The 21,962-nt window shown below is 48.6% G+C and overlaps 1 protein-coding gene across 2 annotated transcripts in view; it reads left to right on the top strand.

Moving 5' to 3' along the window:
• Positions 1–6,136: 6,136 nt before the first annotated feature.
• CAMK1D (calcium/calmodulin dependent protein kinase ID) overlaps positions 6,137–21,962 on the top strand; it is a 418,443-nt gene continuing 402,617 nt past the window's right edge. For both annotated transcript variants that reach the window (XM_061179320.1, XM_061179330.1), the window contains exon 1: positions 6,137–6,317. In XM_061179320.1, coding sequence (XP_061035303.1) covers positions 6,226–6,317 — 92 coding nt within the window. In that variant the 5' untranslated portion in view covers positions 6,137–6,225. The remainder of the gene's footprint in view (positions 6,318–21,962) is intronic.

Here is a 21,962-nt window from a genome sequence, read left to right as displayed (position 1 = left end):
CTCTTGTTGCAGATCACGGGCTCTAGGCGCACGAGCTTCAGTAGTTGTGGCACGCGGGCTCAGCAGTTGTGGCTCGCGGGACTCTAGAGTGCAGGCTCGGAGTTGTGGCGCACGGGCTTAGTTGCTCCGCGGCATGTGGGATCTTCCCGGACCAGGGCTTGAACCTGTGTCCCTTGCATTGGCAGGCGGATTCTTTTTTTTGTTCTCTGAGAAACACATACATTTAATGAATGGAAAACAAGCCTCTTCACAGAGCCCGAAAGCCTTGGCAGGTGAATTCTTAACCACTGCGCCACCAGATAAGTCCTATACCATGTCTTCTTTATCCATTCATCTGTCGATGGACATTTAGTTTTTTCCCCTATCTTGGCTATTGTAAATAGTGCTGCAGTGAACACTGGGGTGCATGTGTCTTTTCGAATTACAGTTTTGTCTGGATATATGCCCAGGAGTGGGATTGCTGGATCATATGGCAACTCTATTTTTAGTTTTTTGAAGAACCTCCATACTGTTTTTATAGTGGCTGCACAAATGTACATTCCCATCAACGGTGTAGGAGGGTTCTTTTTTCTCCACACCCTCTCCAGCATTTGTTATTTGTAGACTTTTTAATGATGACCATTCTGACCTGTGTGAGGTGGTACCTCATTGTATTGATAGTTTTGATTTGCATTTCTCTAACAATTAGCGATGATGAGCATATTTTCCTGGGCCTATTTGGAAGACATTTCTTAAGATTGATTCCTCTCCTTCTTCAACAGTATTTGACTGTTACATTTTTAAAATGTTTGTGGTTCAAATTACTGAAAAGGAAGAAAGATCATCTTACAATTAGGCTCCCATCTTTTGATAATTACTCATCTTTACAGGAAAAGATTTTTTAAAAAATTTGGGGTTTTGGAGAAAATCAACTTTATGGGCAATTTTTGGAGGCCATTGTGGTTGGTTATGTAGGCCTGGCTTTGTTAATATGAAACAGCATATTTATTGACTAAATGCCCTCAAATTTTGTAACTGCATTTATGTGCATCATCCAATGTACCTCCTTCAGTTGTTTGGAATATAGCATTAAGTTTAAATATAAATTGATGAGATTCTACTTCAGTGTCTGTTGTAGATCCTGTTCTGGGTAGAAAATCAGGGGAGGTGCCATTTTTGTTTAGGCCTGGCTCCCCATAGAAGAGGAAACATATTTACTATTTTCAGTGTCCTCAATTTTATTTATTTTTCTGGCTGTGCCACATGGCTTATGGGATCTTATTTCCCCGACCAGGGAATGAACCCGGGCCCCTGCAGTGAAAGTGCTGAGTCCTAACCACTGGACCACCAGGGAATTCCTGTTTTTTTTTTTTTTCTTATTTTCAGTGTCCTCAGTTTTATAAACGCACCTGTGCATATTGCCAAATGCACTTCGCTGAGCTAGGAATAGACTCTTAATTCTAACATGAACTGACAAGATTGTGTTTCAATGTCTGTTGTAGAAGAAGCAAGATCCAGGTCGGGGAGAATGTTGGGAAAGGTCCCACCCTTGTTTCAGGTCTAAGGTAGGAAGATAAAGGTTATGTCCACCAGGTAAAGATCCAGGAGGATGTGTTCATTTAAAAGTCCCTTGAGGTTTGAAAAAAAAAGAAACTTAAAAAACAAAAAAAGATACATTTCTGGATTTAGCAGTCATTTGATGATCCTATTTTGGTTTTGAACAACTATCATTCTCCTCTTTTTCTTTATGGAAAAGATGATTTTTACATTGTGGGGGACATCTATCACTTTTGCCTGCTCAACATCCATCCCTTCTCCTTCAGTAACAGCTTCTCAGTGTTTGTCTGATGCCTTTTATTTGAGTAACACTTTGACGGAGGGACTACAGTACCACAGTTAAGGGCAGGGCTCTGGAGCCAGGCTGCTTGGGTTTTATTCATTCGTGCAACCTATGCTGATAATCAGCATGCGGGCAGACCTCATTTTATTGTACTTCGCAGATACTGAGTTTTTAACAGATTGAAGGTTTGTGGCAACCCTGTGTCGAGCAAGTCTATTGGCATCATTTTTCCAACAACATTTTTTTTTAATGAAGGTCCGTACATTTTTTTTAGACATATGCTATTGCACACTTAATAGGCTACAGGATAGTGTAAATGTAACTTTTACATGCAATGGGAAACCAAAAAACTTGTGAGACTCACTTTATTGCGATGGTCTGGAACCAAACCTGCAGTATCTCTGAGGTGTGCCTTGATAGGAAATATGGCCTAGTAACTCTTTAACTATTTCTAGGAACTACATACATAATTTAAGATAACCAAACTTTCACAGGGTTTGTGAGAAGAGGCCTCTAGCATCAGAGTGTTGTCACACAATCCATTTGATGGAAAGGATGATGCTCAACTTTTTATTTTATTTTTTGGCTGCACAGCGCGGCATTCAGGATCTTAGTTCCCCAACCAGGGATCCAACCCACACCCCATGCAGTGGAAGTGCAGAGTCTTAACCACTGCACCACCAGGGAAGTCCCGATGCTCATCTTCTAATAATGAAACATTTTTCCCTGCAATATTTCTGGTTGAGATTTAAATAAGTCTTTCATGTAGAGTGTATCTACATGAAGTCACCTAATAAAACATTTTTGATTAATACATTTTTAGACCAAAGAGTTCTTAAGTTTTCAAAGAGTCATGATATTCTGGATAAGCTTTTCATCATATGAAAAAAACACACTGATTTACAAATCCTAAAATCATTGAGTTTACATACCACTCTCCCTCCTACAACCTGGATTTTATAGGCTCAGGTAGGTAAAGTGTCTTTAACACAAATTTAGCAACAGACTTGGGACTTGAGCCTAGTTTCCTGGATTTCTAGATTTCTAGTTCTTTCTACCACCCCAGCTTGCCTTCCTGGTTTATCACTTTAGGTACTAAAGGCTGAATAGAGGTAATTTAGAAATTTTCAATTATTATAATCTATGCATTTGCTTTAGATAGTATATATTTCCCCCACACCACCTGCCCAGCTCTGAGCCTGGGCCACACAAACCTGACCTACTGGCAGGACTGTTGTCTGGAAAAGAGTTTGATGGGCATAAAATTAGTAAGTCTTTAATGATGGGTTATTAAACAACTTGTTCTTTGGGTTCTCTAATAAAAAAATTAAAGGCTTTAAAGGAAATATAAAGACTTGGGACCTAAACTTTAGTAATCTGGAATATCTGGCAGAGCTTTCTGGAGTGGAATTGTTAGGGAACAGACAGCTTTTGACCGATAGGTAATAACTGATTGACAATGGAGTTGGGGTGGGAAGAAGAGCGTGGCAGCCACCACCACTAGAAAAACACGGCAGCTGGAGGAAATGGTCTGTTACTGGAGAACAGTCCAAGCAAGAGTCCTCAAGCAAACAGAATTAAGCCCTTAACAGGCTACGGTTTAACCATTCTTAGGGAATGATGGTTTTGTTTTCTATTGCAGTTTCCAAGGTCAAGATCTCTTACTTTACATGGTGTCCAGTAAGGGAGGAATGACCATGCTAAGGCCAGACTGAATTTTTCTTTGACATTTCCACCTCCTTCTTTGGGTCATGGGATCCATTCTTTTGGCCTTGGCCTCTTCAACTCCCTATTAGTTTGAGTCTTTTCTCTAGGACCTAGTCCAGCTGAGGATAACTTGATAGTGCTCTGAATGAACATCATTATGGAAAATTTGGAAGAGAAAGAAAACTCCTCATTACAGTTCCTACAGTACAAAACTTCTTTAGCATCACCACTTCTTTATTTCCGGGGACAAAAGCTGAGACTGAGAATTGTTATCATGAGCTCCGATGGCTGCTCCATAGGCAAGGAGCAAGGGTGAAATAGGAAAGAACGGGATAAGAAGAAGGAGTGGAAGGAAGGGAAAGGGGAAAAAAGATGAGCAGATGCATATGGCGGGCATGGGAGTGTCCGTCCACCGGGATCTTAGTCACACCTGGTTCCTACTCTTCATATTGCCTAACCTTTGACCCCAATAAACGATAGTATAGTTCTTCAAATGTATTTCTTTTCTTTTTTTTAAATTGAAGTATAGTTGATTTACAATGCTGTGCAAATGTATTTTTTCTTGAAGTGGTGCTGTTTGCTTTTGGTGACGTGCCCCAACTTTGAGAGAGGTTCCCTAGTCATCCATCTTGGAAGTTGGGTTTGTCAATTCAGTCAGTTTCTAACAGCCAAATCCCCCATTTGCTCTCCTCAGCCTGGAGAGCCTTAAGCTAACAGCCCCTGAAAGGCGGAATCCAGCCCGCAGATGTGGAGGAATGGGCAGGCCAGATTATCTTTCCACCTCCTTGGGGTCAGGGAAAAAAGGTGGAGGGCGGCGGGGTGCAGTGTGGGGTGGGTACAGACGGCTTCTGGGAGAGCAGTCGGCCTGCATCCAGCCTGTCAGAACGAGGAAAAAGGTGCCGGGTAAGTTTCCTCTGAAGGGAGTAGAATATTTTTTCCCCCCTTTTACAGTGAAATTGGAACAGTCCTGGGAAAATGGGACAGGTGTCACCAATCAAGACACAGGGCTGTTTACCCAACTCAGCCAAGGAGCCCTCAGGGAGAGAGAGTCTTGATACGAAGAAAACTACAATTTTTCGAAACACGAGGTAGTCCCTGCAGGTTGGGAATGGGCGTCTGTACGTGGATCGCCCTCTGACAGGTGGACATGGGAGAGGGATGGGCAGTGAGAATGCGCCTCCGAGATGGGAGGCCGGAGGGAACTCTGGGTGCGTTTCTCCAGTCTGTTAGGCTATTTCCAGGTACCCGCCCTGGCACAGCGTGCCCTACTAAACCCACTGCGGCTGGGCTGAGGAGGGGCGGCCCCCCTGGCGAAGAGAGTGTGGGGCAGAGGTTCACTCTCCTCTGAGTCTCTGGGTTTCGGCCGGCGAAGAGAGGGCGAAACCAGGAGGGGCCGAGCTGGAGCGAAGGCCGCTCCAGCCCTGGGGCCGAAGCAGCCTGGGAGGCGCACAGAGCCCGGCCCTGAATCCACCAGCCGCTCGGCCGCCAGATAACCCCGGGAGTTAAGCTCCCAAAGAGAAAACGAGGCAGCGCCTGGCACGTCTTGCGCGTCCCCGGCCGCGAGGCTCCCGGCTCCCTCCTCGCCGCGAGGCCCCCTCCCCCAGCCATAATTGGACACGAGCGCCGATTTTGGTGCAATGCGAATTAGCTCCAGTCGCCCAGTCGGGAGGGCCAGGCAGGCTCGGGGAGCGCCAGCCGCTGGCGGGCGCCGCGCGGCCCGAGTCAACGCCCACCTCAGCCAGCATCCCCGCGGCCACCGCCTCCCGTCGCCATAACAACCAGCCCCCGCGTCCGACCCCGCGCAGCGCCCGGACGCCCGGGGAGGACGCCCCCGCCCTCGGCGCCCAGCATCCGGGTGGCCTCGCGCCCCCGCCCTCGCCCTCGCCCTCGCCCCCGCCCTGCCGCGTCCTAGCGCAGCGCAGAGGCGCCCTCTCCCGCCGCCGGAGAGGAAAACCTTCGCGCCCCCGAGACTTGACTTTGCAGAATTAATAAAGCAGCCCCGGTGGGCCGGGGTCCTCCAGCACGCGCCTGGGCGCCCGCACCTGCCCAGGTCCCCCGCACCTGCCCTCTCCTGGGCTCCAGGGCGCGCGCGGCGGCGGGGAGCGTGGCCGGGCGGCGACGGCGGTGCCCCGGCGCCCGGGGCACGGCGTTCCCGGGGAGCAGGACATCCCCGAAGGCGGCAGCACGCGGGAGGCGGGGAGGCGGGAGGCGGCGAGGCGGGAGGCGGCCGGGGCGCGCGGGGAGGGCGGGGAGCCCGCGGGAGGAGGAGGGGGGAGGGAACAGGGCGGGCGGCTGGGAGGGAGGAGAAGGGAGGCAAGAAAGTAGCAGAAAGTGAGGCTGGCAGCCGGCGGCAAAGGAGCCGGGCGAGTGGCGGCGGCGGCAGGAAGTCTGTGCCCGAGACGCGCAGAAATAAGAGCCAGGGAGGGACCGCGGCGGCGGCGAGAGTGAAAGAGGAAACTGCAGAAGAGGAAGCTCTGCCGCAGCACAAAGTCTCCTCCGGCTCCCGCGCCGAGCATCCCCGCGCCGCCCGCCCAGCCCTACGCGACCGGCTCGCAGCCGCCGGCGCCCCCGCTGCGCCCGCGCCGCCGCCTCCCCGCGCCCCCGCGCTCGGGCGCCCCCTCCTCGTGCGCCCACCCCGGCCCCCCGCGCCCCCGGCCGCTCCGCCTCGCTGCCCTCTGCGCACGCCGCCCTCGTCTGCCATGGCCCGGGAGAACGGCGAGAGCAGCTCCTCCTGGAAAAAGCAAGCTGAAGACATCAAGAAAATCTTCGAGTTTAAGGAGACCCTCGGAACGTAAGTGGGGACCGGGGAGTAGAGGGTGGAGGTGGCAGCGGCCACGGTTGCAGAGGTGGCTCCCGCTGCCACCGCCGCCGCCACCGCGGTAGGAACCGGCGGGTCGCCGCGTCCTCATTGTCCGGTTCTCGGCTCTGCGTGCCCCCTGCGTGCCGGCCGCGTGGGTCTGCGCCCCGCGGGCCCGGGTGGGAGCCGCTCCTGGGCGGGGGAGGCTCTGGGCTTTCGGGGTCAGTCGCAGGCGGGCGACTTTTCACTTCCCTGGCACCGCCGCCCTCTCGACTTCTCCCCACGCGTGACTGTGGGCTGAGCATGGTGGATATTCCTGTTTACTGGCTGCGTGCGTCTACTCACCGTTTGCATCGGCGCACCGTGTCCGCGAGAGACGTGGTCACGAGAAAATCGGGCTCCAGGCATTCCCATTTCTGTTCTTCCGTTATGTATTCTTATAGAATTGACATCTTAACGTACTAGGTGTAGGCAAGACTTTGGATGGCCGCGCGATTAAGGAAGGGAGGAATTTGGCAGTGTTCAGGGTCACGTGTGGGCAGAGCCTTACCTGAGCGTCCATTTCACCAGGCTCGGCAGCACACGCTGGGGTGCGGGTCGCCAAGGGGGGGCGGTCTGCGAGGGTCGCTGTACCGGCGGTTTCTCTCTAGGGCTGTGTGTAGTCCGAGGCTGGTGGCAGAGTCTCAAGAAAGCAGGAATAACCACAAGTCCGTGGCAGGAAAGCTCCGAGCGTGTGCTGCTCCATTCAGCTGCTGTTCTCTTTCTGCCCAGGAGTTGGTTTTTGTTTGTTTTGTTGTGGAGTGCCTCAGAATAGGGAGGGAGGCTGATAGTGAAAGAGAATCGGGCACTGCTGGAAGAGTCTGAAATTGGAGTTATTTTCTCCCCTCGTGTGATCTGTATCTGTCAGCATATATATTCATACACATATGTGCTGTATGAACCGAACGTTTTGCAGGGGTTCATGGAGGTGTTCATTAGGCTGGGAAGAGATAGAGGAGGTGTTTCATAAGAGAAATCAGTGTGCTCTTCTCTCCTGTCTCCCTTAAAGCCCCTTTACTTGTTATTGTGGTTGGTTTGCTTTTCCAGGACCACATTTTCAAACCCAGATTGTTTTCTGTCCCATGCTCAGGGTCCACTGAGTTGTTTGGTCACTTTCCCTCCCCCAGCCCCATGTCTGCAGTGGTCCCCCAGAGCCCAGGTTGTGACGGTAGCATGCCTGCCATGCTTCTGGTCCTGGGGACGCACACTTGCCGAGGATGAGAATAGGGTCTCCCAGCCGTTGTGCTCGCTTCAGGAACACAGTCTACCTGTGGGTGTAGACTTTCCATCTGTTGGAAAGAAAACAGAAAGGACTTAGCCTTTTCATAGAGAGGGGCTTGGGGCTGCCTCTTAGCATGGCGTGTTAAGGGGTGAGGTTTGTCCAGAACTTTAGAAAATTATCGTTGAGGTTTATTTGGGTTTGGGGTAGTGACTCTGAGATGCTTAAGTGGCCGAGAAAGAAGAAGTGTGTGCTTGCTGGTCATCCTGAGACCGATGATGTGGCCTCGGATGAGGGGACGGGAGAGAGTGGAGTCCCATCGTGAGAGAATGTGTTCCTTTGCCAGGCGCATCCCCACCCGAGCCCCTCGAGCTGGTCCCTCTGCCTGCAGCCTCCAAGTAGACCGATGCAGCTCCCCTGACTGCCTCCTGCTCCCCGGAGAGCCCCGCAGCTGCCCCTCTGCCGTGGCTGGGCTGCTCAGCCCCATGAGCTGCGGCTTCATTGAGTGGCTCCTGCTGTGGCAGGTGCTGTTTGGGTATGACTGTGGGTGGTTCCACCTCTGGGCAGGATGGGGACTTGCCTCATGGTGACGGAGAGACCGTACAGCTCTTGCAGAACAACCTCTTGGACTCTGGCCACATTCCCCATGAACTTGGGGATGGGTCTCTGTTAGGGTTCCAAAGCTTTGCCTTCTGTCTTGGAAAGAATTCTTTGAAAAGAAGCTTCCCGCTTTGGTCCCGTAGTGCTGGCAGGGGTTCTAGAAGAGTAAAACACAAACAATAAAACGATCAAAATGTTTTCACTCAATAGCATGATAATAATAATAGTAGTAGTAGTAAATGTAGGTGACTTTATTAAATGAATACCAAGAACCAGTTGTTATTCTAAGTGCCTTAGGTATAGTAACTCATTTTACTCTCATGTTAACCTGATGAAGTGGGTATTTACTTTTATCCCCACTTGGCAGATGGAAAAACTGAGGCAACAGAGAAATTATGTGACCTGCCAAACAGGAGCTACTTAATAAGTGGAGCTGATTTTCGAATCTAGGCAGAACAACGTGTGATTATGCATGTGGGGTTGAGCCCCTCTGTGGATTATGTAACAGCAAATGTTAATAATAATTTGACTAACTTTAGTATTTGGAAAGCTAATTTTAATATTAAGGTAAATAAATCATAATTATGGGGTAATCTTTTATCCAAACATGTAACATGTTAAAGCTTTTGGATTATCAACACCTTTTTGTCTCTTGGACTTTCTAGAAGTGGTCCAAAGTTCAGGATGCTTGATTTGCCCTGGACCAAGTCCAGAGATCTTGACCTGAGTCTAAATAGAGGTCACTTCTGGTTCTGTTAGTGTGGATTTTGGCTTTGGGCTCTACACTTGTTTGCAGTGAAACCTAGCATCAGTCAAGGGTGTCAACAGTTACAATTCATTTCCAAGGTACTCTGCAGGCCCAATCATTTTGTTTGTCACACTTTTACCATATGCTTTTAGGATCCTAAGGCAGGAAAGCCCTGCCAGGAGCCAGATTGTCAGCCCACAGTGCTAAAATGCTTTTAAAATAAAGCACTGTGAAGGCTCAAGGAGCACTCACTTGGCAAAACCTTGTAATCTGATATCTGGCTGCCTGATCCAGGTACCTTTCCGCGCAGAGCAGAACCTCTAATGTTGAAGGCCAGAGGGTCAAGCCATTTAGACCGTGTGGTCAGCGGGACCTTGCTGGAGGGTGGGAGCCAAATGAGAGTGAAGGCTGGCTCAGAAGGGTGGGAAGAGAGCTGGAGGAAGCAAAGGACAGCATAGGGGAAGGAACCCACTGTGTGGTTTGGGCCTGGGTTTTCTGATGCACCTCTGAGTCAGGCCTCAGGAGAAACCTCTCAACTTATGACCTTCAGTGTGGCTCCCTTTGAAGGGGAATCCTAGGGCCTAACCCTACCTCTGAACAAGGTGGGAAGGCTTAATTACTGTTCATTAATTAACGCCATGTTTTCAGATCCCTGCCTGGCACGCCAGATTAATGTGGGATCAAATAAATGTGTAACAGCAATTAGGAGTCGTAAACATTTCTGTGGCATGTTTGCTGAGGCCGTTCAGGCATCTCTACCGTAGGTGTCTTTCCACGTCTTCTGAACCAAGACAATGAAAATAGGCCATTTGGAGAAAGATACGGATGGGAAGAAAGGTTTGACCGTGGTGTCCAGAAAGTACCCCAGACTCATGGAAGTGGCTTCTGTAATTGCCACGCCATGAAAGGCATCTGAACAGAGGAGGCCCTGATAGTTGACACAGAATGATTCTCCCAATATACCTCATTTCTTCCCCCAGAGTATGGAAATGGCACGTCCTGGAAAATAGATCTTCATCTCTGCAGGGTATGAATACACGCTTTTCTTACAGACCGAATGTTTTGTGTTGAAGTAATTGCTGTTTGTGGGGGGCTGGAGCGGGCACCATGGAGGCCTTGGGCCTGGGTTCAAGGTCTGACTCAGCCGCTGCTGGGTTGTGTGGCCTGTGGGCTGCTTGGTCATTTTTCCACATGACCTGGTCTTAGCTTCCTCACCTGTAAAATCAGGGGGAGGGCAAGGAAGATGGGATGATTTTCAAGTGCCCTTACAACCCTAAGATTTTTTTGGCTTGTCTGGGTAACGAAGGCACTCAGTATAATTTTTCGGGAGCTTTCGTGTGTAGCTAGAGCAGCTTAGCCCTATTTGGAGGGACATTTTTATGCCCAGGCTAGTAGCAAAGTGATACAGCTCAGGACAGGAAGTGTTATCCCACTTGATGTCAGTAGCACAATGCCTTTGCTTTTTCATGAAATGAGTGCCTGCTGGGTGCTGCTTTAGGAAGAGTATAAATAGAAATTTCTGTGGGACCAGCACTGTTTTTTCCCACTAGTGTCTTCCGTATATGCCTTGTTCTGAAATTGCTCAATCAGTACACCTGTTGAGGACACAGATGATTGATTTATCTGAAAGCCCGGGTAGAGCACAGACTCACCTGTTGTTTTGTGGGAAGTGGGTGTGTGTGCGTGGGTGTGGAGGGAGAGGGAGATTGCAGAGCTACCGGAGGTGATTTGTGTGTTTGACCGACTTAAGAGTATTTATTCTGAGACTACTCAAAATTTTAGTCTGTGAAAAGCATTTAAAAGAATATTACCAAGAGGAGCAGAGAGGTGGGCAGCCCCCAGAGTGCCCCCCGAGGGTATCCCAGCTGTGGCACTGGTTAGAAGTTTGCATTTCTCAGCCCTTTGTTTGAGGCATGATATAAATTCAGCCTCTTGTACATTTAAAAATATCTATCGAACACCTGCTATATTCTAGGCACCGGTGCGCGGTAGGGGGGAGTACAGCAGCGAATAAGCAGACACAAATGCCTGCTTTCCTGGAGCTCACATTCTGGTGAGGAAGCCAGAAAATAAAAAAAACATGAATCAGGAAAATGTAGAGTATGTTATCTAGTATACATGTTAGGGGAGAAATGAAGCAGGGAAAGGGGATTTTTTGGAGGGGGAGGTGATGGTGGATTGAAGCAGGGTAGCCAGGGAGGGCCTGGCTGAAGAGCTGCTATTTGAATACAGATCTGGAGGCTCCAGTGGGATAGCTGAAGGTAGAATGTTCCCGTCGGAGGGAACAGCAAGGGCTGCTTTGAGCAGAGGCGTACCTTGACCTGACTCAGGTGTTTCCATCATGGCTGTGGTTGCTGTATTGAGAATGAATGGACGGGTTCAAGGGCAGAAGCGGGGAGACCAGCTCGGAGGCTATGGAAACCATCCAGGGGAGAGGGAGTGGTGGTGGAGGACTGGGGTGCCGCTCCGGAGGTGATGAGAAGTGGTTGGATTCTGGAAACATGTGGAAGGGAGAGCCGATAGGAATTGCTGGTAGATTGGGTGTGGGATGTGAGACTCGCCAGGGATTTGGGGTTGGAAGAAAGATGCCATTTGTTGCTTTTGGTCAGTTTTGTTCCAAGGATTTTCTGAGCACCTGCTCTGTGGGCACAGCAGGGCTGTCCATGTTCTGGGAAGCTCTTGGAAAGAGTTTGGAGGGAAAACTCAACATCCTTTGGGCTCCTGGGTTCTCCTTGTGAGGGACTCTTGGATTTATTTATTTGTTTATTTTAAAAAAATTTAAAAAAATCTTTGGCCACGCCACGCGGCACATGGGATCTTAGTTCCCCCACCAGGGATTGAACCTGCGCCCCTTGCATTGGTAGCATGGAGTCTTTTTTTTTTTTTTAACATCTTTATTGGAGTATAATTGCTTTACAATGGTGTGTTAGTTGCTGCTGTATAACAAAGTGAATCAACTATATGTATACATATACCCCATATCCCCTCCCTCTTGCGTCTCCCTCCCTCCCTATCCCACCCGTCTAGGTGGTTACAAGGCACCGAGCTGATCTCCCTGTGCTATGCAGCTGCTTCCCACTAGCTATCTGTTTTACATTTGGTAGTGTATATATGTCCATGCCACTCTCTCACTTTGTCCCAGCTTACCCTTCCCCCTCCCCGTGTCCTCAGGTCCATTCTCTACGTCTGCGTCTTTATGTCTGTCCCGCCCCTAGGTTCTTCAGAACCATTTTTTTTTTTTTTAAGATTCCAAATATATGTGTTAACGTACGGTATTTGTTTTTCTCTTTCTGACTGACTTCACTCTGTATGACAGACTCTAGGTCCATCCACCTCACTACAAATGACTCAATTTCGTTCCTTTTTATGGCTGAGTAATATTCCATTGTATATATCTGTGCCACATCTTCTTTATCCATTCATCTGTCGATGGACACTTAGGTTGCTTCCATGTCCTGGCTATTGTAAATAGAGCTGCAATGAACATTGTGATACATGACTCTTTTTGAATTATGGTTTTCTCAGGGTATATGCCCAGTAGTGGGATAGCTGGTTCGTATGGTAGTTCTATTTTTAGTTTTTTGAGGAACCTCCATACTGTTCTCCATAGCGTCTGTATCAATTTACATTCCCACCAACAGTGCAAGAGGGTTCCCTATTCTCCACACCCTCTGGAAGCATGTAGTCTCAACCACTGGACTGCCAGGGAAGTCCCAGGGGACCATTGGATTTTAAGGCTAATCTCTTTCTTTCCAAGAGCTTGTGTCTGGGATGGGCTTTTGAAATATCTCCTCTTCTGTCACAAGGGGAAGTCATGATAGGCTGGACATTTGAGCAGCTGGACGAACTGCTAAACTTTCTCTGAAAATGCTGGGTTTTGCCTCTAGAATTATCAACAGGAAGATCACTTTGACAGGTGCACCTGTAACCTACAACTCTCCCACTTGATTTGGGAATTAAAGCACAGACGTTCTATGAAAAATAATAAACATGCAAACTCCTGCTACTTCTTTCTTTGATAGGATGTTTTATGTTTGGAGAGAAAAAGCCAAAAGTTTTTCTTGGTTGCAAAAAAGATAAACCCTCGTGGCCTTACCGATTAGTATGGTGGGATTTGGGAAATTGCACTTTTTAGAGCTTGTTCCCGGAGGGGCTAACGAAGACTAGGTCTCAGGTAGAAATTTCTGGCTCAAACTTGGCAACCGAGTGGACAGTAATTAGACTTGGCAGGTGGACTTTCTTGTCCTCTCAGAGGAGGATTTTAGGGGTTAACTTGTTGAGTTTTTTTTTGGCTGGGTCTCCATAAATCCCTTTAATCTTTCCTTTCCCCAAATAAATCTCCGTAAATCCCCTTCAATCTCTCTCCTTCTCCTCCTCTCCCCTCTGGGAGGGCTTAGCATTGGTCCAGCAGGGCACTGTCACATTATTGGACAGCTTATACCCACAAGGGTGGACCCCAGGACCTCACATTGCCTCCAGTCCTCATGAGATTTTGCCCACAGCCCCTGGGAACACATTTCTTTAATTGAAGAACGAACCGCTTATGGGTGGCCAGCACGAAGCCTGGAGCCCTCGTCAGCTGTTGCAAGTTTCTCTTCTGACTTAAGATGGTCCATCCAATGCACAAGGACACATGGACCCTGGGAGACATGCCAACATTACCTTCTTTTTCAGTTCACGTTGGGTACCTCCCTTTGACTCCCTGTGGTGCAGGAGATCACCTTTTCCTTGGGCTAGTTTTCTGTTAGATCCTTCTTGATTTTTAAAAATGTTTATTATGCAGTATGTGGATTCTTCAGGTTCGAATCAGACCAAATGGATGCCACAGGCCAAGTTCATTCCATGGCATGCCAAGTTCATTCCATGGCAGACCATGTTCATTCCCTGTCTCCAGTGGTCAGCTGTGGGTCTCGTGCTGTTTTTCCTAGTATTTCAGCAGGATTCAGAGATGGAGGAATGCGTTTCTTGGTTAACACCAGATCTTGAGGATAAGCCTAAAAACAGCCTATTGTCTGAGGCCAGGCAGGGGAGGCATCAGGAGGCAATGAACCATACTAGAAAGGCAGCTCGAGCACCACCCTTCATAGCTGCATCCCTCTTGATGTCCATCCTTCATCTTTCTGAGTTAAGATGCAGGTGGAAGTTGCTGCCTTGTGGGATTCCTGTAAGATTCAGTGACATCTATGAGGTGCCTGGCACATAATTGGGATTGAGTAAACAGCAACTGCCATCCAGTTTTAGTAGCCTTCAGCAGCTGTGGTGGAGGATAGCTACCCTCGGATATTCAGGGCCAGTGCTGTGAGGAAGAACATGTCAGTGTCTGTTGGAAATTGATTTTTGGAAGCTCCTGGGGCAGAGATGCAGAACAGCGCATACTTAACCTCCCCCCCAAAGTTGATTTAAGAAACCATCAACAAGTCCTCAGTCAACCAGGGAAGAATATTCGCTGGATATTCTGCGGGGCGCAGTCCTGAGCTGCTAAGAACGGAGGATCTGAGGTCACCAGGCCATGGGTGCAAATCCTGGGTCCACTGATTCCTAGCTATTAGGTTTTGGGCAAATTATGTCACCGTTCTCGGCCTCGTGCCCTCATCTGCACAGCAGGATAACACTAGCACCCGATCTAAGGGTTGCAATGAAGGTTAGATGAGGGCGCGGGGAAACCCCTTAGTGCATGGGCATGGTCGTGAATCCGTGTGCAGGAAATGCTCCTTCTCTCTCCTTAGCCCGTGCGGGGCTGACACCCTGCTCCTCAGAGGCCACTTGCCCAGATTTGGAGGGTCCATTGCGCCATCCAGCACATGCTTCCCACAGGAGGCTGGTTGGTTCCCCTGGCGCTGGTGTTCACCAAGAGCCTCAGCCCCAAACATCCTCCAGGCCAGCTCGCGTGTTGAGTGACCTAGTTTGCTGCATACATAGACTCATCCCCTCCCTGGGTTATGTCATCAGCTTTGTCTCTCTGCACCTCTCCCTGCACCCTGAGCTGTTTTTTTTTCTTCAGTCTATCTCTACATCAGCTTGTGCAAGACGCTCTTCTAACTGCAGTTTCTGTTGTCGCCAACAGCACTTAGATCTTGGTGCAGCTGTGGCTCTTCTTGCAGCTGAAACGTGCTTCCTTCTGGGAATGGCTTCAGCCTTATCTGCTTTGGTTTCTTATTGAAAATAACGTTTGGCTTGGAGGACTGAAGTAACTTGTTGATTACAGTATTCCAAAACGTCACTGACTTTTGTGAGTTTAAATTCTCTAGGTAGTGAGTTTATTTTAACGCTAGAGTTTTCACAAATGGCATCGTGTCTAGGTATAGACCGCATGAACATGTGTAACAATTTACTCAAAAATATCCTTATCAGGGATTGTGTGATGGAGGATGGGAGATGATCTCAGAAGTTTAATTTCCCAGGTTGCAGGATGTAGGTAAAACAGTTGGAGAGCTCATGTCTGAATCGGGTGAAATCCCTCATCTTGACCTCTCCATGTTAGCCCTTTCCACGGCCTGACCAGGTCTGGGGTCACAGTTTATTGGTACCTCTGCAGTGCAGTGATCACGGGAAGAAGAGGCTTCCCAACTGGACAGAGTCAATGTTTTTACCAGTTGAGAGGCCCCCTCTCTGACATTTATAACCACGGCTCACGTCACTGAAATTGCTTTTACGCCAAATTGGATTAGGGGCTGTAAGTGGTATCCTAAAGGTATCACATTCAACAAAACCTCAAACAGTCCCCAATTTTCAAGTGGCATTCCTGCCTGCCCCGCACACGATGCCGTCCCCTCCCACCAAGGCCCACAGTGTTGTGGGAAAAAACAAGAAGGAAATGAAGCTGTGCGAAGCGGAGAGGTCTGGTGGGACAACTGGGGGGGGGGGGGCAGACACCCCAGGGCCCCTGCCCCCTGCCCCCCAGGGCTCTTCCCATTTCTTTAACCTTCATAAAAATGGCTGCTCGCAATTTGCCTTAAAACATTAGAAGATACAAATGCCTTGAAATAGGTTGAGAGACCAGCCATCTGTGATGTAAGTGATTTTAAAGAAAGTACTTTTTCCTCCCACGTGAAACTGACAAGAACTAGCAGTTTGGCTGGAAGACAGGAGGAAAGTAGGTAATTGTGGTTTTGGAGCTTTGTGGGGGTGGGGGGGAGTGGGGAGGTGCAAATGAGTTCCAAACTGGGAAGTTGAAGGCCAAGTGAGGCAACTGGGAGAAGGATCCCAGGCCGACCGACTGATTAAATAAACTGGGTTCTAGGGCTTCCCTGGCGGTCCAGTGGTTAGGACTCCGTGCTTCCACTGCAGGGGGCGTGGGTTCGATCTCTGGTTGGGGAACTAAGATCCCATGTGCTACGTGGCCAAAAACAAACAAACAAACAAAACTGGGTCCTAGACTGGCCTGGGTCCCAAAAGGGAGGCTGCTGTAGTACTGCCTCTGTGACCTCCCCCCTCCCCTCCTCCCCCAGCACAGCTCCGGCTCCCAGGACCTGGCTGGGACATTCACACTGTAATTCAGCCTCACTGGGCATTGGTACTCAAGGCTTCTGTAGGTGTGAGTGGGCTCCTTACCCCCATGAGACATTTCACTTTCCTTAAAAAATATGCCTTGAACAACCACCACACCCAACAGGTGAAAATGAACTTTGGGGGCAGACCTTGTATAAAAGTTGGGGACAGCCTGTATCTGGCCCTCGTGTACAGGAACGATGCTGCTGGGATTCGCTCTGCCTGTGTTAGCATGGCCAGTGTCAGTGGAGTTTGTGGTCCTAGTCATGATAAAAAAAACCCAGTGTTGACTTTTTAGGGCCCTCTTGGCTCCTTTGACAACTGGAAAATAGAAGACCTGATATTTGGGTGTGTGTGTTTTTTAATTGTGGTTAAAAAAATGTATAACCTAAAATTTACCCTCTTGACCATTCTTAAACCTTTAGGGCGCTTTTGGCCCCTTTGACAGTTGGGAGTTAGAAGACGTCGTATTTGAGTGTGTGTGTTTTTAAGTTGTGCTTTAAAAAAATGCATAACCTAAAATTTACCATCTTAACCATTTTTTTTTTAAATATAAATTTATTTATTTATTTATTTTTGGCTGCGTTGGGTCTTCGTTGCTGTGCGCGGGCTTTCTCTAGTTGAGGCGAGCGGGGGCTACTCTTTGTTGCGGTGCCCGGGCTTCTTATTGCGGTGGCTTCTCTTGTGGCGGAGCACGGGCTCTAGGTGCGCGGGCTTCAGTAGTTGTGGCACGTGGGCTCAGTAGTTGTGGCTCGCAGGCTCTAGAGCACAGGCTCAGTAGTTGTGGTGCACGAGCTTAGTTGCTCCACGACATGTGGGATCTTCCCGGACCAGGGCTCGAACCCGAGTGCCCTGCATTGGCAGGCGGATTCTTAATCACTGTGCCACCAAGGAAGCCCCCATCTTAACCGTTTTTAAGCCTATAGTTCAGTGGCACTAAGGACATTCATGTTGTTGTGCAACCATCACCACCATCCATCTCCAGAACCTTTTCATCTTCCCAAAGTGAAGCTTTATCTCCATTAAACACTCACTCCCCATTTCCCCTCCCTCCGGCCCCTGGCAACCCCCATTCTGCTTTCTGTCTCTGTGAATTCGGCTACTCTAGGTATCTCCTATAGGTAGAATCAGACAATTTTGTCATTTTGTGTCTAGTGTATTTTATTTAGCGTAATGTCCTCAGGGTTTATCCACATGGTAGCGTGTGTCAGAATTGCCTGCTCTTTTAAGGCCGAATAATATTCTGTCGTATGGCTAGACTACATTTTGTTTATCCATTCTTGATGAACACTTGGGGCTGCTTCTGCCTTTTGGGTTTTGTGAATGATGCTTTATGAGCATGGCTGTCCCTCTTCAAGTCCCTGCTTTCAGTTCTTTTGGTTCTTTCATTTCATACCCAGAAATGGAATTGCTGGGTCATGTGGTAATTCTTTGCCTCATTTTTTGAGGTACTCGCAGACAGTTTTCCACAGCTCTGTGGTGTTTTGTAGTTTGCAAGATACTTTTACATCCACGATTCCTCCTGCGCCTTAGGGCAGCCCTGCGAGTGGGGAGCAGTCATTGCCCTCATTTTACAGAGAAGAACATGGAGGTTCTGAGAGGTGAGATGAGTCAGGAGAAAAGGTTGCCAAGTGGGGCTTGGAGATTGGAGCGTCTTCCGACTCTGAATTCAGTGCTCTTCCTCCCCCGTCGTGCTGCTTACAAGCTGGTTAGTGGGGACAGTGGGAACAGAGAACACTGATGGATGAAAAAGGTACCTCCCCGTTCTGTGGATGTGGTGTGGTTAGGAGACCATCGGAGCCCGTTGTGTGCTGTCAACCAGCTCTGGTGTGTAACCTTGCTGACTCCATGGTGTAACTACTCCCGCTGGAACCACTTCAAGCCACCCCTGGTTTAACAACCGACTGCAGAATTCTTTTTTTTTTTTTAATTAATTAATTTATTTTTGGCTGTGTTGGGTCTTCATTGCTGCGCACAGGCTTTTCTCTAGTTGCGGCGAGTGGGGGCTACTCTTCATGGTGGTGCGTGGGCTTCTCATTGTGGTGGCCTCTCTTGTTGCGGATCATGGGCTCTAGGCTTCAGTAGTTGTGGCTTGTGAGCTCAGTAGTTGTGGCTCGTGGGCTCTAGAGCACAGGCTCAGTAGTTGTGGCGCACGGGCTTAGTTGCTCCGCGGCATGCGGGATCTTCCCTGACCAGGGCTCGAACCTGTCTCCCCTGCATTGACAGGCGGTTTCTTAACCACTCTGCCACCAGGGAAGCCTCCAAAATTCTTGAATGAGGCTCTTGTGAGCACGTGTGAGTTGACTCAGCACACCTTTGGAGGAAGTTGAGGTCAGGAGATCTGAGTTCAGTTCTGGCTCTGTCGCTTCAGAAGTGTGGAACCTTGGTCGTATCCTCTCTACATCTGGATTACCTTGTTTGTTAAATGGGGAGAATGACACCTGCTTCCATTACAGACCTGTTGTAAGGCCTGAATGAGATAAGGTATGTGCAGTAAGGCTTTATTCAAATAGAAGGTATTATTATGTTGCGAAGATTATAGCTTTAAAATAGTTCTTTCTCATAAGTGTTGGCGTCATGCATACTCTTTGGAACCTAGCTATCATCTTTTGGGCATGGTTCCCGAGAAGTTGGGCCATGGTCAGACTTGACGCTGAAAGCATCAACACAAAACCCAAAGTTTCATGGTATATTTTATCTAGGTCTGTTCAGGTGTATGTTGTTTTTGTTCTCAGTGTTTAAGCGATTGGTACCTTCAGAAAAATTCTTTAAAAATTATAAAAAGGACATGTCATCCTGGTAGAGAATTTAAAAAATATGGAAGAGTATGAGGAAAGTGATGAGAATCAACTAGTTGGCTGGATGGATCTTGGGTCATCAGTCCCTCTAGGGGGCGGGGAGATCTCAGGAGAGACCCCAGAGGTCAGTGGTTGGGGGTGGGTCTGTGGGGGGGTGGGGTGAGGCTGTGGTTATTCACTCACTGCTGTGGAGATATTCCAGTGTTTTACCAACTGGTCTGATTGGACCACTGCACACCGGTTGAGTATCGGCTCTGGAAATAGGGGTGGTGGTCTTTGTTGAATGCGGTGGGTGTCTGATTTTTTTCAGGGTGCCAGTATTTTGTGTTAGTTTGGCGCTGGTGGTGATGCCATCATTGGGATTATTGTCATGATTACCCTCTCTACTCTCATCACCACCTCTGAATACCTACAGAGTCAGCAGGGGCACAGAACCAGGTGCCAACAGGAGACCCCGCTCAGCAGGCTTCCAATGGGCTAATCACCCATGTGAGAAGAAGGAGGTAAAAAAATATTCATATCCAAGTGTGCCTGACTCCCCTCGGTTGGGGTAGGACACAGGAACCTAGATTCTCAGTCACTTCGTGGCATGCAATAACTACTGTTCACTATGGACTGAATATTTGTGTCACCCCAAATTCATGTGTTGAAATCTAACCCCCAGTGTCATGGTATTAGGAGGTGGATATTAGCATAATATCCTCAAGGTTTATCCACATGGTAGCATGTGTTAGAATTTCCTTCCTTGGGCTTTGGGAGGTGATTAAGTCATGAAGGTGGAGCCCTCTTAAATGGAATTAGTGCCCTTATAAATGAGACCCCAGAGAGCTCCTTTGCCCCCTCCACCATATGAGGACACAGCGAGAAGGCAGTTGCCTATGAACTAGGAAGTGGGCTCTTACCAGACACCAGATCTGCCCATGTCGTCATCTTGGACTTCTGGGCCCTGCCTGGTTGGTTAGGCTCCCAGGCAGGGTTCTAATGGGGCATGGACGTGGCAGCCTCTGAGTCTTCAGGATCATTGTGGCCGCTCTCCCCACCCCTCAAGGCTGTTCCTGGTGGCCTTCCTTTCTTGTAGGAATTCTTGAATGTATAATATATTCCCTAAGTGTGATCTCATCCTAGGATCGCAGGAATGGTCCAGGTAGATGCAGGGACCTCCAAAAAGCTTGGTTAATCCTGAAGGTCCTAAGAGCTGGGTGTCCTTCCAAAGCTTTCCAGGAATTTGGAGTTTGAGGTCTCTTCTTCTAGCATGGCCAGGGGGTTAGGCCCTAACCCTGCAGGAGACTTCTGGGTTCATTGAACCCTGAGTAAACTGGGCCCCTCTTTACAAGCCAGGTCTGCCCCATAGGAATGAGGGAAACTTGAGCTAGTCCTGGTGCTAGAAATTCCAATGGGTTTGTCTGGCCAAAGCCATCTGGAAATGTGCCTTCGTTTAGTCGCCTCGGTCAGGGTTCAGGTAAGACTTTGGAGAACTGTGAGACTGATTCCACAGTTTTTTCTTTTAAAAAAAATTCATCAGATATTATAGACCGAGATTCTGCTCTGTGCCAGGCACTACGGAAGTGTTGATAAGACAAAATGTGGTTCTTGTCCCTGGGGAACTTCTGGGGGAGACAAACATGTAATTACACTTCAGTGTGATAGTGCTGCATGGCGGGGACACAATATGGAAGCTGCAAAGAGGGGCACCTTGCCAGAATTGGGGCTCAGGGACGGTGAGCTGGGCTGTTACCTAAGAAGTCAGAAGTGGAAAAGATCTAGCATTCTTCATTACTTAATGAGCTCCTGCTTTATGCCAAAGAGAAAGCTGGCTTCTGTAAGACAAAGGAAGCATATAGTTTTAATAATAATAATGATAATAAGAATAGCAACCATTTATTGAGCCCTTACTAGGTGCTAGACACTATGCCAACTACAGTATTTTACATGAATTTTCACGTTAAATCCTCATAGCAGCCCAATAAAATAGGTTCCATTGTCATCACCATTTTAGAGATGAGGACACTGAGCCCCAGAGAGGTTAAGTAACTTGGCCAAGGTCACACAGAACTATATGGAAGAATTGGGATTTGAGCTTAGGTTGGGTTATCTGTCTGGGACCAAAGCCAGTGCCCTTAACTATTATATCATTGTACTAACATTCTACCGACTTCATAGGTTGGCAGATTTTGTCCCCTGAACTCTTAACAGAGCACATGGTGACATAAGCATGGGGCAAAGTGTTTTGGGGTTTCCAAGGGAAGGGACGTAATATTTATCAGAAGTAATAGATGGAGATGAATCATAAGAGCAGGTAACTGAATTGTTTTCCTAGTAGAGCTTCTCCAGTGGCCCATTTTCCAGATGGCAGCCGTGTATTCATTTAACCAGTGGTGGTTAAGCTCTCACTTATGGCTGGTGCTGTACCAACTGGAGATTCAGTGGCAAATGAGAGGAGTGGTCCCTGCTGTGTCCTCCAGATATGCTAGACCTGTTCCGACCTCTGTGTCCTGCTCGTGTAGGTCCTCCTGTTGCCATCGCTCCCCATCGATTTTCCAGGGTCTTAAGATGCTAAGATCACTTAAGTCTGCTGTCTTCCATCAAGTTTCCCCAGACATCAGCAACCCACTTTGGACTTCTCTGCTTCTGTTCTTTCCAGTCTTAGAATCATACTATTGAGGGTCAGCTGTTGCAGGTTTTTTCCTTTGTGAGAATTTTCTCCAGCTGGTGCAGCTCAGAGCTGCTCGCTGGGGACATTCTCACCC

This window comes from Eubalaena glacialis, chromosome 2, assembly GCF_028564815.1.
Source record: "Eubalaena glacialis isolate mEubGla1 chromosome 2, mEubGla1.1.hap2.+ XY, whole genome shotgun sequence".
Lineage (NCBI taxonomy): Eukaryota > Metazoa > Chordata > Mammalia > Artiodactyla > Balaenidae > Eubalaena > Eubalaena glacialis.
Note: the sequence above shows the minus strand (reverse complement) of the source record. Positions and strands in the feature narration are given on the sequence as shown.